Source organism: Callorhinus ursinus, unplaced genomic scaffold (assembly GCF_003265705.2).
Source record: "Callorhinus ursinus isolate GAN/ISIS: 27379988/994484 unplaced genomic scaffold, GSC_fseal_2.0 scaffold16, whole genome shotgun sequence".
NCBI lineage: Eukaryota > Metazoa > Chordata > Mammalia > Carnivora > Otariidae > Callorhinus > Callorhinus ursinus.
The window spans coordinates 42,997,209-43,015,680 of NW_027397078.1; the positions used below are offsets into that span (position 1 = coordinate 42,997,209).

The 18,472-nt window shown below is 58.7% G+C and overlaps 1 protein-coding gene across 1 annotated transcript in view; it reads right to left on the reverse strand.

Annotated features, from left to right (window-relative positions):
- Window positions 1-9,027: 9,027 nt before the first annotated feature.
- Window positions 9,028-18,472, reverse strand: part of AKAP17A (A-kinase anchoring protein 17A) — a 15,200-nt gene continuing 5,755 nt past the window's right edge. Inside the window, exons 2-5 of the mRNA XM_025857633.2 lie at window positions 16,644-17,421; window positions 16,008-16,156; window positions 12,213-12,453; window positions 9,028-10,961 (exon numbers count right to left, since the gene is read on the reverse strand). Coding sequence (XP_025713418.1) covers window positions 9,996-10,961; window positions 12,213-12,453; window positions 16,008-16,156; window positions 16,644-17,405 — 2,118 coding nt within the window. The 5' untranslated portion in view covers window positions 17,406-17,421 and the 3' untranslated portion in view covers window positions 9,028-9,995. The remainder of the gene's footprint in view (window positions 10,962-12,212; window positions 12,454-16,007; window positions 16,157-16,643; window positions 17,422-18,472) is intronic.

The window sequence follows — 18,472 nt, forward strand, 5'->3', positions numbered from 1 at the left end:
CCTTCTGAGGCTCCAGGCAACCCTGGGCTCATGGCCGCATCCCTCCCGTCTCTGCCTCCATCTTCATGTGGCTTCTCCTCTGTGTCTGTGTCTCCTCTTCTGTGTCTTGTAAGGACACCTGTCATTGGATTTAGGGCCACCCTCGTCCAGGATGAGCTCATCTCAGAGCCTTCACTTACATTCGCAAAGACCCTGTTTCTGAATGAGTTCCCAGCCTGAGGTTGCTGGGGTTAGGACATGGACATATCTTTTGGGGGGCCACCATTTAACCCGCAGAAGAGAGGGGGTGAGATCAGCTGTCATCCAGGGCTCAGGATCTTTAAAACACTGTCTGAAGGCATGTCCTTCTTTGTTTCCACAGCCAGCAAATGCCCCCAAAACCATTCCATGGATTTGGACTCTGAAATCACTTTCAATCGCATGTCTTGCCGCAGCTAAAAATGTGTGGTAGGGACTTTAGTGAGGGGTGTCACTCAAAAGTGGCCTCTAAAACAAGGTCATGGGATTCCTTTTCTCCTCTGCATTCTGTCTGTCTGTGCGTGGGACATCAGCAATAGCTCAGACGACGGACAGCGGAGGCCACACACGGTCAATGGGCTCCCAGAGAGAGAAGAGAAGAGCAACGGGCTGTCCCCACTCCCCTCCCTCCAGGACCCTCGAGCTAGACCTCCCCTTCCCGCGGATCTCACCCGACAGGAGCCCCTGTGCCACCCAGGCACGGCCCCTTGGGAGTCACATGTGGCTATTCTCTATTAAAGCAAGCGATTTTGTGCAGGGAACATTATCATCCCAGAGCCAAGATTTCCAGGCCAAAGATGGAAATTCAGGAGGCTTCATGCAGACAGCTGGAGACATGGGGCATCTGTGCATCCGGGGGACACCCTGGAGGCAGCAAGCACAGCGGCAGCACCAAGGGGAGCCAGGTGAGGGGTAGGGGAGACAACTTTAGTTCACTGAAAAATCTCCCTGGTATTCCGATGGAGATGACCCTGAACAGACAGCCCGGCCCTACGAGATTCCCTGAGTGGATGTGAGCCATTGCTCCACTCTTCTGGATGCTGGTGTCTATACTGGGACGCCTCCTAAGGACTCACTGCTGATGTGTAGAGATGCCGCGGACTCTTGTACACCATTCTCTGTCCTGAAATCTCGATGAGTAAGCTGACAATTTCCAGGCGTCTTGTGATTTCCGTGTGGGTAATTAAAATGCCCACATATAATTAAAATGCGGCTTCTTCCTTTCCAATTCGGAGAGTAAGGGAGAGGAGGAAAACTGACATTGGGTAGGCTTGCAGCAATCTTTGATCTACCTATGTCTCTTGTGATTATTCACATATTTATGTACTTACTTATTTCCTTATGTATCTTATTCATTTATTTCGGCTTTTATTACATCCCCACATTCTGCTACAGCTTGGCTGGGTACCTGTCCTATGGTTTAATAGGTTTGAAGCTCCAGTCCAACTGGCTTTGTTTTGGAGACATAAAGACAGTCTTCCAAAAAGTGGAAATCGCACAATTTACTTGATAAGCCATGCGAAACCATTTGATATTTATATTAAAAGATCACATATCTGAGTCTACTCTCATCAACTCATTTCCAGTTTTTGTTTGTCCTGCCTCTTCTTTGCCCTGAGCCATGGCCCGGCACTGCCTGGAATGTGCCTCACGTGTCTCTCGTGACTTTTCTGATGCTTGACTTTACGAGCAAAGCCCAGATGGCATCTAGAGGCTGTCCTGCGGCCTCGGCCTTCCTCCTCCCCGCACCCCTGTAATCCTGAGCTCAGCATCAGCTCACCACGCCTCGCCCATGCCCCATTTGGGGGGCAGCACCGCCTGTCTGGGGGTGCAGGGAAGGCTCCAGGGGTGCGCTCGATGCCATCGTGGCAAGAAGCTGGGCTTGTCCTGTGGTTGGGTGGGCGACGTGCAGTATGACGGAGCCTGAGATGTGCTTACACAGAAGCTGGAGGTAAGATGGTGAACGACCCTTGGGTGCGGGAGGGGGCTCACAGGAGGGACAAAACGACCTGCCACCGCTTGCATTTGTGTGATTACAGTGCAAGTAGCCCTTCTCAGACAGGTCACCCCATCCCAGCGGGTAGGATCTCCCTGGGATCTTCCGTTAAGGCGATTACTTTACTAATGGGATTGAGGGCTGAGAAGGGCTGAAGACTAATGCCTAAAATTCAAGGTCAGTGCTCACATCCTCCCCTTTCAGAAGCAGAGTCCTGAACACGAGTAAACAAAGGCCTCTAAAGTTAGAGCAGCTGGAGATGGACAGCGGCTATCCCTTTGTACATCGCCAACCACTGGCATGGCATCCATATTGGCCCACCAACCCCTGAACGGTCCTCCTTTCTTGCCAGAAGAAGTAAGATGCCGTCTCGACAGAAGCAATTCCCACCACGCAGGCAGAAAACAGAAAAGGATTTGCGTGGACAGGAGTTGTTCAAAAACGAATCCAGCTAATGGGTTTCTTTTGGGGGGAGGCAAAAATGTTCTCAGGTTTGTGCGTGGTGATGGTTATGCATGTGACTATACCCAAAGACGCTGCATTGTACACTTCTCATGGGTGGACGTTATGGTAAGTGCAGTGTATCTCAATAAAGGTATTTTTTGAAAGACTTTATTTTTTTTAAGGATTTATTTATTTTGAGAGAGAGCACGAGTGTGCATATTGGGGGGAGGGGCAGAAGGAGAGAATCTTCAAGCAGACTCCCCACTGACTGTGGGGCCCAACACGGGGCTCAATGTCACAATCTCGTGACCCTGAGATCACGACCTGAGCCGAAACCAAGAGTTGGATGCTCAACCGACTGAGCCACACGGGCGCCCCAAGATTTTCTCTTAACAGTTTGAGGTTCCCAGGAAATGTGAAGGGAAAACTCAGCGATTTATGATACACCCCTTGCCTTCACGCACCCATGGCTCGCCTCCCCCATGAAGGCTATTGCTAAGGAGAAAAGCATCCATGGAAACCTATGAACAAGAAAATGGAACGGGCTTCCAATGAGCACACCAACGGGCTTGATCAGAACGCACCGCCTGATGCTCTGTCTGCAGCATGGGCCACCTGCCCGTGTCCTGGGGTCCCCACGTCCACGGGGGACGAGGACACACCCATGCGGGGTAGACCAGGAGACCCCAGTGCCTCTCCCACTTCCTGAGCATGCGGAGCTGGGGGAGCAGCCCCCTGCTTCCCTCACGGACAGCCGCTCACGTGGTGAAAATCGATTGCACAGACAAAAGCACTAATGTGTCGAGACAATGAACACCGCCAGGCCGGCCTGACAGCCACGAAGGACACTGAAGTGATGCAGACCCACCTGTTGGCAGAGAGAACAATTCGTGGCACAGCTCCCACGGGAGGGACGGCTGAGTCCCCCAGGCTCCACCCGCCAATCCCTCGCGCTTCTAGAGAAAATGCCTGAGACACACATGGCTGAGTTTGAGAAGGTTCACACGTTGGCAGGTTGACGGTTCACGAGAGCTACCCTCAAGCTGGGCTCATTTCTCAAGGCTCGGGTCCCACGATGCGATGTGGGGAAACAGACGGGGGAAGGTGACCCTTAGATCGCAAAACCACGGACCTTAGTAGCACGCAGGTGCCATCAGGGGAGCAGCTGTTCACAGATCTGCACCTGTGTCAGCCCGGACCCCCTAAATCAGGCCGTCAGGCTTCAGGATCTCGTGCACACTCCCGGGGTGACTACTGTGCACACAAAGTGGGAAAGCACATGCCCGGTGGGTTGGCGCGAAGGTGACCTAGACATTATGTGGATGATTGCATCAAATCTAAAATGCACATTTACTGATTTTTTATAGTTGACCGTCACAGAAATCGGGATGTAGTCCTGGGTTGAATAACGTCCCCATAACATTCCTGGACCCTCAGGAAGGGGACTTCTTGGGGAGAAGGGTCTCTGCAGATGGGATGAGGTGAGCAGAACATGCCGCGGGCAGAGAGGAGGCAGAAGCAGCTCCACCTGGATGGAGGGTCATGTGCATCTGAGCTGGGGAAATGTTCACCTTCCCAAAGACGGAGGCCGCGCACGGACTCCTGACACGGTTACGCACGTTCAATCATAGAAATTGAGGATAGCCAACGTCTACAGAAAGCGGCATTGTGGGTGACGACTGGCTGAAGAATTGGTGCTTTCTTCTCTTTCCTGATCAGGAGACACGCCCTGAGCCACCACCACGAGCCTGTCCATCCCCGGCAATCCAGATCCTGGCAGGGAGGGGACAGAACCCCTGTCTCTCGGGATTTACGTTTTAAACAAGACAGATCATCAGGGGCAAAGAAAGAGGTTAAAATGCCCATGTCAGAGGGTCATAAGGTGTGGTGTGGAGAGAAGGGGGAAGGGGAGCTGGGTTTGGGGAGGGAATGTGATTTTCTAAGAGTGGTCGGGGAGACCCTGACCATGTGAGTGCCAAGGGGAGCAGGTGACCATGGGAAGAGCAGACCTGGAAGAGGGACAGCAGGTGCAAAGGCCCTGGGGCCGCAGCGCATGTGACCTGTTCAGAGAAGAGTGAAGGAGCAGGGGCAGGTGAAAAGGCCCTGGGGCAGCGGTGTGTGTGACCTGTTCAGAGAACAGCAAAGGAGCAGGGGCAGGTGCAAAGGCCGTGGGGCAGCGGTACGTGTGACCTATTCAGAGGAGAGCAAAGGCCCCGGGGCAGTGGCGTGTGTGACCTGTTCAGAGAAGAGCAAAAGTCCTGGGGCAGTAGCACGTGTGACCTATTCAGAGAAGAGCAAAGGCCCTGGGGCAGCGGCACGTGTGACATATTCAGAGAAGAGCAAAGGCCCTGCTGCGGTAGCACGTGTGACCTATTCAGAGAAGAGCAAAGGCCCTGGGGCAGCGGCACGTGTGACCTGTTCAGAGAAGAGCAAAAGAGCAGCCAGAGGGCAGAGGGAGTGAGCAGGAGAGGGAGGAAAAGAGGGGGGTGGCTGGAGAGCAGTTGTTCACAGCTGCAGGGTACGGCGCAGACACGCCAGAGACAGAGCCCAGTGAAGTGCTGCCAGTGGGCACACGGACCACAGCACGCCCAGGTCCGGGTCCACACCTGGGTTTGGAAGGGTCGGCGTCCACGTGGCACACACGGAGCCTGGCACGGGGTATCGCCCGGGGTGCTCCTGCAGGGAAAGGTGGAGGCCAGAACACTCCAGTGTCAGGGAGCGAGGGGCCGAGGGACGGACAGGAGTGAGGCCAGGTGCAGGGGGAGCACGCAGCCTTCAGCCCCAGATGGGCGCCCGCCAGAGCAGCTTGGTGGCTACCTGGTGTCCCGGCGGTGGCAGCTGGAATAGTAACGCTAGAGGCTGGGGGCTTATGAACAACACGTGCCTTTCTCACGGTTCCGGGGCGTGACCGTCCGAGGCCCAGATGCTGGCGGACTCGGGGTCTGGTGAGGACCTGCTTCCTGGATCACGGATGGCTGTCTATTCCACGTCCTCACAGTGGAGAGGCCAGGGGCCTCCCTGGGGTCTCATAAAGACGCTAATCCTGCTCGTGGGGGCCACACCCTCATGAGCGAATCCCCTCCCCAAGGCCCCACCTGCTAATCCCACCACCTTGGGGATCAGGATTCAGATATGAATTTCGGGGGGACACAGTCACGCAGCCAGGCACTGGCCATTGTGCGGGAGCAGTGGGGGGTGACGTGAGCCCGGGGTCCATGCCAGACAGGGACGGCATCAGGGTCAGCCCCCTGCAGGGGTGGGCACAGGAGCTGAGCATGAAGGGGGCTGTGGGGAGGCATCTATGCTGTGCAGGATGCAGATGGCGGCCTGTGTGCACAGCATGCTGACCGCAGGGGCCTAAGGCTGTGGCCTCCTCAGGTGCAGATGGGCCGCCTGGAGGAGGAAGTGGGACCTCAGGCTCCCCCGTATGCACCTGGGCAGTGGGGCAGCCCCACAGCCTGGGTTCGCCTGTACTTCCCAAGCCCCAAAGGAAGCAGGGAGAGGTGAGTGAGGGGTGCGGGGGTGGGCAGTGATGCTACACAGCCGGGGAATGCAGCATACCCCCGGGGCGGCAGCAAGGAGCCTCCTGAAGCGGGGGGGCTGGTGGGGGAGAGGGCCGCTGCCTGGACCCCAGACCTGCCCAGGGAAAGCTGGCACCGTAAGCTCACCCCCAGGTGGTCCCAGCGCGCCTGCAGACCTGAAACCAGGCCCCGTCCTGAGGCAGGACCCTTCCAGACACCCCTGCACACAGCTTATAGCAGCAAACATTTTCCCAAACATGCATTTTACCTGTTTTCCCAAAAATGCAAGCGGACAGTAAACATTTTAAAGAAACTGGTTGTGCGCTTCAGAATGGGCCCCCAATCCCCCCACCCTGGTGACCCCTGATGCCCTCAGGTCTAGAGAACATCCCTGCCCTGTTCCTCCCTCAGGGCGCAGCCAAGGAAAATGGTGGCCCCACCAGTGACCCCTGGCATCAATCAAGCATCAGTCCGTACCAACAGCTTCAGATCAGGGCGACACAGCGCACACTCGGTACAGGGGAGTTTCTTGGCAAATGGGGGTGGGGGGACCCCAACTGCAGACACGGGGGAATCGACGGCCCAGCATGCCCAGGTCCGGGTCCACACCTTCTGCCCACAGAAGCTCACTCACCCAAAGAGGGAGCGAACGAGGATGTACTCTGTTGCCCCTGGTTTCAGACTAAGCGCCCCTGGTTTCAGAGCAAGTGGGCGGTCCTTTTGTCAAAGCCCAGCCAGGTGGAAGGACAACAGATCAGGGGGCAGTCCCCATAATGACGTAACGACGGTGGTCACCCAGAAGGAGGCTCAGGGAAGAATGCTGCCAATGACAGAGACCCAGAGAGACCCAGAGACACGGGGAGACACCGACCTCCCTCCCCGCCTAACAGGTCACGTATAGGACAACGCTCCTGAGGCTCAAATACCCCATTCTTTCAGGATGTGTTCTCTATTCCTAGCCCACCCCGCTGGGAAACACAGTAGCCTCACAAGAAACAGAAAAATCCACGTGCGTTTGCAAAGATAAAATCTAACCGGTGACACATGTATTTCGATTGATCTCCACTCCCTCTTACGAGCCACTATTGGTGGCTAAAGACACGTACAGAAAACAGATTTCTTAGGACGTAAGTGGAAATACTGGTACCGTGGAGAAATCCCACCCCAACTCAAGAGGACAGGGGTGCCAATGCTGACATGAGCCCAGACGTTGCCCTTCACGCCCACCCCACTCATCGCTGGTGACCCCATCCTCACTGCAGAGGTGCATGGGAAAGCAGTTCAAAACCAGGCGCTCCGGCTCCGGCTCCACATTTGAGATGGTGTTGCTCTGGGGCCTGCAGAGGTTATCTGCTACATCACGACCAGCTACCTCTGCCCTTCATTGCTGTCAAGTGCAGAACCTGGCCTGAGGGGTGCACTCATGTCTCAAGCCATGACCCTTTTCCTCCTAACACCCTGTGATGTTGTGTATGTGGCAAGGACTCCATATAAACCATAATGGACCCCTCTTCCCAACACAGTCCTTCGTTCCCCATTTGCCACCAGAGACTTCAGAACAAGGAAAACTACGAAGAGTGAAAGAGTGTCACAAATGACCGGGGAGATAGTTCTCCCAAAATAGGGTCATCCTTAACTTGTATGCGCCCAATAACAAAGAGTCAAAATACAAAAGGCAAAACCTGACAGGACAGCAAGGACAGCAATCTCCTTGCTGCAGATGTCAGCACCACCCTACGTTCAATAACTGACAGGCCCCGCAGGCCCTGGGGCAGTGAGGGTGGAACCGCCTGGACAGCACTGTGACCACTCCGCCTTCCTTGTAGCTCAGGGCTTGAACGTACGTGAAGACCAGCGGAGGTGGGTATTCAAAACTCAGATTCCTGAGTGTCTTCCCCGGTGCCACCCCATCCTGTAGGTCCAGGGCCGGCATTCTCCAGCTCTCCTAGGGCCCTCCCCTCCTGCCATCACCCCCCGCCCAGCCACATATATATCCTATGCTTCCTGAAGGCCACACACTCCCTAGTTACACCTCCCTTCCCCTTTCTCCCTAACCTCTTGCCCGATGCACCAGCTTGTTCCAGGTTGACACCTGTTGCCCCAAGCACCCTCCTCACCCTTGCTCTCTCCTATCACCTCGTGACCAGTTTAAAGCCCTCCTACCTGTCCTTTCCAGGTTGGAAGTGACCCGGTCTGTGCTTATGTCTCCTGTCAGCTCTTCCATGCTGACACCTCCCAAGCCACACCGCCTCCCTGCCCCTTGAACACAACATGTCTGTTCCCATCATACAGACCTCTGCCTGGAAAACATTAGTCACAGGAACCCACCTTCCTGAGCTCAGGCAGACATCTCCCCATGCCCCAGAGACCTCCCCCTGACTTCCCAAAACCTGGTCCCAGGACGGTCTGAGCCAGTGATGGGGCTAACGTTCAGCGCTGGGCTACAGGGGCCCTGACAGGACTTCTGAGAAGCGTTTCCAATGCCTGGGCATCTGAGCACATCTTGTACCCTCGCCTCAGCAGGTGACAGACAAGACAAAACCCATGCCAGAGAAAGAAAGATGCGAATCTGCTGGGTCCATCTTGGTTTGTGACAGTGAAGTGAGCTGGGATGGAGGAGGCATGGGGCCAGCCATCCATATGCTGACAAGCTCTGCGCGCTAATTAGATGCAGACAGACGGAGGGACTGTTGGGAGTCTGGAGTCCCAGCAGGAGCGTTGACTCCTACCTGCTACAACCCTACGTGAGAAAAGAACCACTTCTACTTTAATTCATTTTTTAAAACTGGCTCTTTAGCTTTTAAAGACTGCTTTAGTGAATTTGCTAAACCTGTGCTCAGTAAACAAATCGAATGCTTCTTAGGACCCAGGATTCTTCTTCACGAGGTTATTTTACAATAACAACTGCACTGTGAAATCCATCGTTGCCTATCAGGGGTTCTAAATAAAGCGAGTGATTTCTATCAGTTTCAAACCTGCTAAACTAGGCTCAGTTCAATAACAGCCCAAAAAGCTTAAACAAACAAAAAAAAGTATGGAAAGTATTAGTTCATTGGAAAAAGATTTTATTTCACAAAAAATGCAAACTGGAATAAACACCATCTTTCCTAACGCAAACATTACAGCTATTTTTAAGTATTTCTTGAGCTTCACTTGGAGAAGCAAATGATTATAAAATTTAACAAGTTTTTAGCCTTAAATCTGTTTGAAACGTTCCAAGTAAAAATAATTTAGCAAAACAGCTTCTTAAAAAAACCACACACACTAACCTTGACTAGAAACCAAAGCTTTTAACCAATCTTTTTTTTTTTTTTTTTTTTAATGCATAATCACCAGTTTGTCACATGAATGTTTCTGAAGTGAAGGAGCATCAGATCATGCTGGAGCACCCCCCACGCGCCGATACCTTAAGACAGCACGTTCGAGTTTTGATCTTAAGGACTTGCACTGTCTCCGTGCGTGACGTAACGTGCCACGACCACTGGGTTCTACTGGCATCCTGCCAAGTGCACTTCCCAATCATCAGTTAAAATTACAAAAGAAAAAGGAAAAAAAACACCACCAGGGCAAGCCTTTTTCAAATTTTCAGGGCCCTGTGGGACCATGGCTGTCCATTCTGACAATCTGTCCCCGACGTGCAATGTGCCTCCCATGAAGTCAGTATACGTGGGGGTGTCCCTAAACGGGACAGAAATGCTGCTCTGCCTGCACGTACGTGGTGGCTATGCACTTCTCACCACTGCCGGCCAGTGCGTTTTTCCTGATTCAGAGAGAATTGGTGACATTAAAGCTATCGGATCAACAGTTTTAAGGGAAAACTAAAGCTAGCGATTGAGGACTACACGTACGGAACATAAAGGCCACCAGATGTTAATGAAGGGAGAATCGTCACGCGTGGCCCTCCTGCATGGGTGGCTCCTTGGCTGTGTGCTCTGCGGAGGCTGGGCAGAAGAGGAGCCAAGAAGCCCCACGGGTCCTGGTCTTCGCTGGGTGGCCGCGTGGGGGGACACCCTGCATTACCTGTTCCATGCGCTGCGGTGCCGGCTGGGGGACCCTGAGCGTGACCTGTCTCGGTCACCGTGGCCATGGCGGCTACGCTTCCTGCCCGAGCCGCCCCTGCGGTCTCGGCTCCTCTCCCTCCGGCTGGACCGCTCTCTGCTATGGGATCTCCGGGACCGGCTGTGGTCGGGGCTCGCGCTCCGCCGCTGGGGGCTGTCATCCTGGCGTGAGTGCTTCTTGTGCTGCCGCCGCTCCTTCCGTCCCTGCCTCCCGTCCTCCCGACTGCCAGCCCGCCGCGGCCGGCTCCTCTCTCGCTTGTGTCTGTCGTCCTCCCCCCGGCCCCCGCTGGCCCGGCCTCGGCCCCCGCTGGGCTCGCGGTTGCACTTGTCTTGCTCAGAACGGATGTCCTTTTTGGGCACGCTCTGGTCACAGGCGGCGGCGGCGGCGGCGGCGGCGGGCAAGCCCTTGGGCTGCTGGTTGTTGTCGGGAATGCAGGAGAGGACACCGGGGCACCTCTTGTCAGGGGAGCTGTCACCTGCGGCGGCAAGACGAGAATTCAGGCTTTCCTTGCACTGGGCCCCCTCGGCCACGCTCCCGTTCACGTTTTTCGGCGTGCTGTCGGTCTCCAGCCGGGGTGGGGTCTCCTTTGGGGTGCTGGGGGGGGGCTGGCCCACAAGGGGATGCAGGGAGGCAGCGCCCACGCAGCTGGCCGACACGGTCTGCAGGATATCCAGCACGGGCTGCAGCAGGTCTGCGTGGGAGACCCCGAGCTCATCCTGCGTGTGCGGGTCGTCGGCCTTCTTGCTCAGCAGGATGCTCAGCAGGCGCTCCCGCAGCTCCCTCTCCTTGCGCTGCAGCCCCAGGGCCCGCTCCTTCTCCTCCTCCACGCGCCGCAGCTCGGCCTCCTGCAGCCGCCGCCTCTCCTCCAGCTGCTGCAGCCGCAGCGTCTCCTCCTTCCGCTCCTGCTCCTGCAGTTTCACTGCCTGCAGCACAAAGGGGAAGGCGCGGACATGTACCTCCGTGTCCCCTGCACGCTCCGAGCAGGCGCTGGGTTTGTAGATGCCCCGAGGCCTGGGGGGTACCGGGTGGACGCTCTGGCCGGAGTGCGGCCCGCCCGTCCCTACCACGCCCGGGCCGTCATGCGTCCGAGCGAGCAGGAAACCCCGTGGCCAAGCTACGTGGCACAGCCCCGGGGCGGGCATTTCGGGTGGGGCCTGGCCCCTCCGAGGCACACACGGGACCTGCCGTGAGGTCACAAGCGGTCACCAGCAACAGGGAGCTAAGATTACAATGCGGACATACGCTGCCGTGGCCGCCGCGGGACGTGCGGGGCCTAGGCTGGGTTAGCGTCTTCAATATTCACCATGAAACAAGAGCTGAGCTGCCACGTCTCAGCGCGCCTGCCAGTCTCCTTCCCGGGGACTTATCACAACTGTAATTAGACAACAGGTTATGGGGTCGCCCCGCGCCTCACTCCGCGGGGGCACGCGGCCTGCCCAAGCACAAGGAGTGCCGGGCGAGATCCCCGTGTGTCCCCGGCCCCCGGCTCGCAGGAGTTACCGTCGGGCCTCCGGAAGGAGCGGGTGGGAGGAACGAGAAGGCTGTCAGCACTGAGGCGCATATCCGTACAGCACCGGCTGAGACCTGTCAGATCCACGGCTGTGGAGGAGGGACGTGGCCCAAGCAGGCTCCATAGTGCACCCTGAGGTCCCAGGGATGCCGCAGGGCCCCTCTCTATCAGCAGGCTCAGCCCTTACCCTCCCGCCGCCCCTGGCCGTTGGCTGGCGGGGTCGGCGCAAAGCCCACCGTGCCGACCGCCATGCGCAGAGCCATCTGCAGCGGGAAGAGAGCCATGGGGACCAGGGCACTCTCGGTGAGCTCAGCCACTCCCTTGCTCTGGGCCAAAGGGTGACCCTGCGCCCCAGCTCCCGGAAGGCTCTCGGGACCGTGCCTGGGAGGCGTGAATACATGCTACGCTAAGTCCAAGTTCTCCCAACTCCGCGAGACAACGGCACATTCTAGAATCTGGAGCGAGGTAGGAAGGCCACACACACTACCAGCTGACGGTCTGCCCGTCGGTCCTAACGCTCATTCTCGTCCGTGGCTGAGACCAGCCGGGGGACGGGGGCGGTGACGCTGGCCGCACGTGTCAGAGACGCGCAGACGGTGGCCTGCAGCGGGAGACGGCGCAGCCCGGGCTGCCGGACAAGAGCACCCGCGCCCGCCCACTGTACCTTGGCTCTGCTCAGCAGCTCGGCGATGAGCCGGATGGACTGCAGGTTGCGCTGAGCCAGCAGCAGCTTGCGCTCCTCCAGCCGGATCTTCTCCTGCAGCTTCTTCTGCTCCTCCGCCTGTAGCTTCTCCAGCTTCTTCTGGTTCCGGCGGAACTCGCGGTCCCTCTGTTTCTGCTCCCTCTTGCGCAGCTTCTCTTCTCGCTTCCTCTCTCTCTCCAGCTCTTCTAGCTCCTTCTGCTTCCTGCGCAAAATACACGAAGGGCTCCGTTAAGCACGGGCGGCACGCTGCGGCTGAGCGCGCAGGCCGCGGCCAAGTGGGAGAGCTAAGTCAGGGGGCTGGGGGGGGAGGCGGGTAGCGGAGCACGTTCAGGAGAGCGGTCATTTTAATGCTTTATCCCCCAGACAGGTTTCGGCTGAATCCAAGCAACTGGGCACGTGGGGACGCACACTGACAGGATTCTCAGAACCTTTCGAGGGAGGGTCTTGCTAACGAACTCACAGACACGAAGAGAAGAACGGGTAGGTGTGACTGACTCAGAAAGTTCGGGTTTGAATGAGACACAGCAAGAGGTACACAGGCCAAGGGCGGGCCGGGGGACCTCCTGCCACAGCGCCAGTCGGAACCTGACACACAGCGCTCCTGCCTCACGAGGGAGGATGCACACAAGCGGGCGGAGCAAAGTCCGTGTCCAGGAGAAAATGCAGGGGGCGGACGGGAGCGTCGGGACACGCTCCACAGCCCGCCGGCACGCCAACCCATCCGACACCGCGGGGCCGGGGCAGTGAACTGACTGCGCACGGCCGTCAGCTGAGAACCACTCAGGGTACAGGCCATGCTGACACGTCTCCCACTGGGCACAAAGCGTCCATCACCAGGGCTCTGCAAACAGGCCGTGGGGTGCCGCTGCAAGGAATGGAATACACATGTGCACGGCCACGTGGAAGGTTCTGGGAGCACTTTGCTAAGGAAAAACTAAACGCAGAAAACTGTGTACCTTGTGATGCCCTTTGTGGGAGATTCTAGAAAAAGCAAACCCCCAGTGACAGAAAACCAAGGACGGCGTGCACTGGGCTGTGTTTCCGCAGACCGGGGGTCCCCGAAAGCGTGTACCCGCGTACGGAAACCGTATCGCGTGGCCAGACAAGAACCACCTGGACATGGTGGGTTTTCTTTAAAACAAACCCATACCGAGCACAACAGATCAGATCCATTGCTTTCGGCGGGGGGGGGGGGGGGGGCAAAATGAGGATCAAAGTGCAACCAGCAGAGACAGAGACCCCCCCAGAGAAAATCTGCAAGAACCACGGGGTGTGTTCCCACAGACACCCTCACCTGCACTTTGGCTTCAAAATTAGTCGGATAAACGATGGACGTGCTCAAACACTGAGAGCTGCCCGGGGTGGGCCAGGACACACGAGGCGAGACCCCCACGCCCAGGCAGGAGGCCCAGAGGCTGCGGAAGAGCCACCCGGCCAGGGGACGCCGGCATCGCAGAGACCTCGCGCCCGGGGGAACGCACAAGGACACAAACCCCCTCGCGGCCGCAGGGAGGCACGGGGCCGGGGGCTCGCCCCAGCGAGCAGGAAAAGCTGCAGGGCCTCAGTGGGCACAGAGGGCCGCGTGTGGGAAGGCTCCACCACAGCCGGTGTCCAGGCCCCGCCAGCTACAAGCGCCGTGGGTCCAAGCAGCCTTGGGGGCCCCCAGAGGCAGGCGCAGCTCTGAGCGGAGGCGGACCTGGAGGCCCGGGGCTTGTCACGTGCCACAGCAGGACAGCTACCAGCCAGCTCCGCCCCTCCGTGACACGGAACCAGCCAGATGAACATGCGTCAGTGACCGAGGACGGGCACCCACACTCCCCGGGGCCGGCCTGCAACTCAGGCCGAGAAAGGGCTATGGGGGGCGGCAGTGGGCTCCGCGGGGACAGCCTTGCCCCCAACCAGCACCCCGTGAGCACAGCAGAGGCGCTGCCTGCTCCCCGGGAACTGTCTGTCCTCATCACACTTCCAGCCCAGACAGACAGAGAAGCCTGTTCTCAAAAGCCAAGCGCCCACTTGTTCCGACTGTAAAGGTCCAGGACACCGTGCCTCTGGTGAGAACCCCCAGTGCCTCCTGAGAGGCTGTCGGGGGGCCCGGGGGCATGCGGTCACGGTCAGTGCTCAGGACAAGGGCTGGGCTGCTGTGCACGCTTCCCAGCGTCTGCCAGAGCCCACCACCTCGGCCTTCCCCGCTGCGGCCCAGAAGCGTGCGAATGCAGGGAGGGGTCGCTCACTATACAACCCACGGCGCCAGCTCCAGAGGCAGCATCTGCAGCAAGGCTCTGCAGCCAGCGTGCTCCTGCCCCAGCCGTCTGCTTCGCTCTGGGGCTCCCGCCAGCTGCGTGGGGCTCCCCCACCCCAGCCACGCCCCCACACACGGCCCGGCCTGCACACGCCAGCGAGCCGCCTCTCCTTGGGGAACAACGTGGAGCTGGGTCAGGAATAACGCACGCAGTCTGGACCCGCTGCCCCACAACTGGACTCTGGAGCAAAATCTAAGTCCAGAGTCGCCCTTCCCTCTGCGTTGGAGGGGAAGGTGCACCCAGCAGCAGGGGGAAGGCAGAAGAGCGACGGGGGCAAGAACAGTCACCCGGCGTGCCCCCTGACACCTGAATGACCTGAAAAGGAATCGATGACAGCCTGTAAATAGAAACCGTTCCTACTAGAATGTGGCCGATTTCGTCAGGTGTCCCATCCAGGCAGCTAACGGAGCTCCGCGCTGAGTGCACGACGGCCAGGGAACAGGAGGCGCGGTCCAGGCCTCCGGGGGCGGGGGGGGGGGGGGCGCATGCACACACACACAGACACATGCACACACCCAGACGCGCAACAAGCACACAAACGCACCCAGACGCACACACGCACTGAGGCAGACGCACCCAGACACATGAGCACCCAGATGCACACACGTCCACCCAGACGTACACGCGCACACACGCTCATCCAGACGCACACGCGCATCCAGACACAGCACACACAGATGCACAGACCCACACACGCACCCAGACGCACACACGCTCATCCAGACTCACACGTGCACCCAGACACAACACACACACACCCAGATGCACACGCACACACGCAGGCGCACGCGCGCACCCAGACGCACACGCAGACACGCAGATGCACGTGCACACCCAGACGCACACGCAGACACGCGCACCCGGACGCACACACACACCCAGATGCAGACAGAGAACACAGACGCACACGCGCAGACGCACAGGCAGACACACGTGCACAGATGCATGTGCCCACAGATGCACGCGCACCCAGACGCACGCGCACACACACACACACCGAGACACAGACGAGCACCAACGCACAGGCAGACACGCGCGCACCCAGACGTACAGACACACGCACCCAGATGCAGATACACGCACCCAGACGCAGACGCACATGCGCACCCAGACGCACATGCACAGACGCACACGCACCCAGACGCACACACACACACACCCAGACGCATGCACACACCCAGAACACAGACGCACACGCGCAGACGCACGCGCAGATGCACATGCGCACCCAGATGCACATGAACCCAGACACACGCGCACCCAGACGCACACACACGCAAACCCACATGCTCCCAGACGCGCACGCAGACGCACACAGACGCATGCGCACCCAGACGCACACGCACACACACGTGCACACAGACACATGCGCGTACCCAGACGCACACAGACACAGACACGCGTGCGCACGCAGGCTTCCAGCGGCTGTGCGGAGGCCCCGCGTCTGCACACCCACCGTTCCTCCGCTCGCTGCCTCTCCTCCGCCTCCTTCTCTCGGCGCTTTTGCTCTTCTCTCTGCTGTTCCAGCTCCTGAAGCTTCTGCCTCTCGAGCTGCCGCTTCTTAATGGAGGCGTCGCTCAGGTGTTTGGTGGAGTCGAAGGAAACCTTCGGGGGAAAACCAGAGTGCAGAGCACAATCACACACAAGCAAGCTTCGGACCAAGGTGGCACCCGCTACGCAGCAGGCCCTGCCCGACTGCACGGAACGCGTGCGTTCCAGAGAACCCCGACTCGAGCGCGGCCTGCCCAGGACGTGGGGTCCGGATCCCACAGGCACATCCGGACACACACAGCCGCTTCGGGGCTCAACCGTGAACTCCCCCGGCAATTCAGGCGGGAAGCACGCACCGACAGACACGCCTGGCCTGCACCATTCGTTTGGAAAGGAGAATGTCACCTTTTCCAAGACAGCGTGTCCCCTCCCGCTACCAGGGCCCCGCCGTCCCCCTGGACCGAGGCCACCAGGCCGGCCGTGATGGGGCCTCTGCTCCACGAACGAGGGCACCCAGCTGTCCCGTGGCCACCAAACCACCTGAAGGGGCCTGCCCCCGACTCTGAAACGGGCCAGAGCAGGCGGCCGAGCGGGCGCTCACCTTGATGTTGCAGGCCACAGCCTTGCCGTCCTCACCCTTGTACATGAGCTTCATCCCGCGCAGGGCGCTCATGGCCTGGATGAAGCCCACATACTCGCGGTACTGCACGTAGGCCTCGAAGTTCAAGTGTCCCCCGAAACTGAAGGTGTGGAAGTTGCGGCCAGTCATCTCCTCCCGGTAGGGGTCCAGCATGGGGATGTCCACGTTGCGGATCTCCCCGAACTTCTCGAACACCTTGACCAGAACCTCCTCACTGGGCTTCTCGGAGCCCGACTCCTTGAGGGCGAACCACTTGCAGGGCAGGCCCTCCAGGTGGATGGTGTCTGGCCGCTCACCCGGCAGCGTCTCGTTCATGTCCTTGGCGTCACGGAAGAAGGAGTCCCAGTCGTGGCGGGTGGGGAAATCGATCTTGAACTCGGCGGCGCGCACCTTGAGGATGTCGGAGAAGCCACTGAGCTTGATGGTCTTGCCGTCCAGGCAGGCCAGGAAGGACTTGACCAGGCTCTTGTTCTCCACCTCACCCTCAAAGCGGATGAAGTCCATGGTGCTCTTGGAGATGCGCAGCGTGGAGAACTGGTGGTTGTGCACCATGCCCTTCAGCCTTTCCATCACCTCCCAGTTGGAGATGGACTTCCCGGGCTGCTTCAGCTGCGGGAGTGCCACGCTGATGGTCATCTTGGTGATGGGCTTCAGGTACAGGCCGTACGGCGGGCAGAGCTCCACCGCCTCCGACGTGTCGTGCACTATGGTAGCCGCTGCCATAGCCGGGGCCTTGGGCCTGGAACACAGACACGGACGGTCAGGGTGGGCGCCGCAGAGCACCGTCCGGCACAGGACAAACCAGTGTGCTCTCTGCCGCGCCACGGAAACGGGTCTCTAGCTCACTAAACACCACCACCTCCTGAGGTCATGTTTCGTGCAGGTTTTTTAGGATCGAAGGGAAAAGAAAACCGGGCTGATGAAAACTTTCACAAAGTAGAGCATCGTGCCCCAGCCTCTGTGGGCGCTGAGCCGCACCCAATCACCAGGGGCAGCGCGCCCAGGCCCGTGGAGCGAGCACAGCCCGCGGCTCCCACTCCCGTGCAGGGGAGAGAGGGAGGAGAGGGTTGCCCAGCTCCCCGGGAGGCTGCAGGCCAGAAGCCTGTGGACAGGAAGGAGCTCAGCTCCAGACTCTGGGGGAGTTTGCGGAGGAGGCGGCCCTAAGGAAACAGGAAGGAAGTTTCTGGCCAAAATGTCAACTTGAACAACTCCACTGTGAGCTCATGCAGCCTGTGCATCCGCCGTAAAGTAAAAACAGTAGAAGGGCTCTTGTAAAGTCGGGGCTCCCCGTCTCTAGCTGTCCTCCTCCGCCTTCTCTAAGGCAAGACTCTCCTACCGGTCTGACGAGGGTGCACTTCTGGAAAGCCCAGCGCCAGGGCAGGAACCCAAACAGTACAGGTGGCTGCCTCCCCCACCCACCCACTGCTGGGAGGCTTCCCATCATGCCCTGAAGCTCAGCCTCGGGAGGCACCCCCACACAGGGGGTTGGTGCAGGACAGAAGAGCCCCCGCCTGGTCTAGGAGGTGAACAAGGTCCCCGAGACAGAAGGCTGGTGCAGGGTAGAAGAGCCCCCGCCTGGTCTAGGAGGTGAGGGGGCCCCCCAGACAGGGGCTAGTGCTGGACAGAAGAGACCCCGCCTGGTCTAGGGGGGGAGCGGGGCCCCCAGACAGGAGGCTAGTGCAGGACAGAAGAGCCCCCGCCTGGTCTAGGGGATGAGGGGGGCCCCCCAGACAGGAGGCTGGTGCTGGACAGAAGAGCCCCCGCCGGGTCTAGGAGGTGAGGGGGCCCCC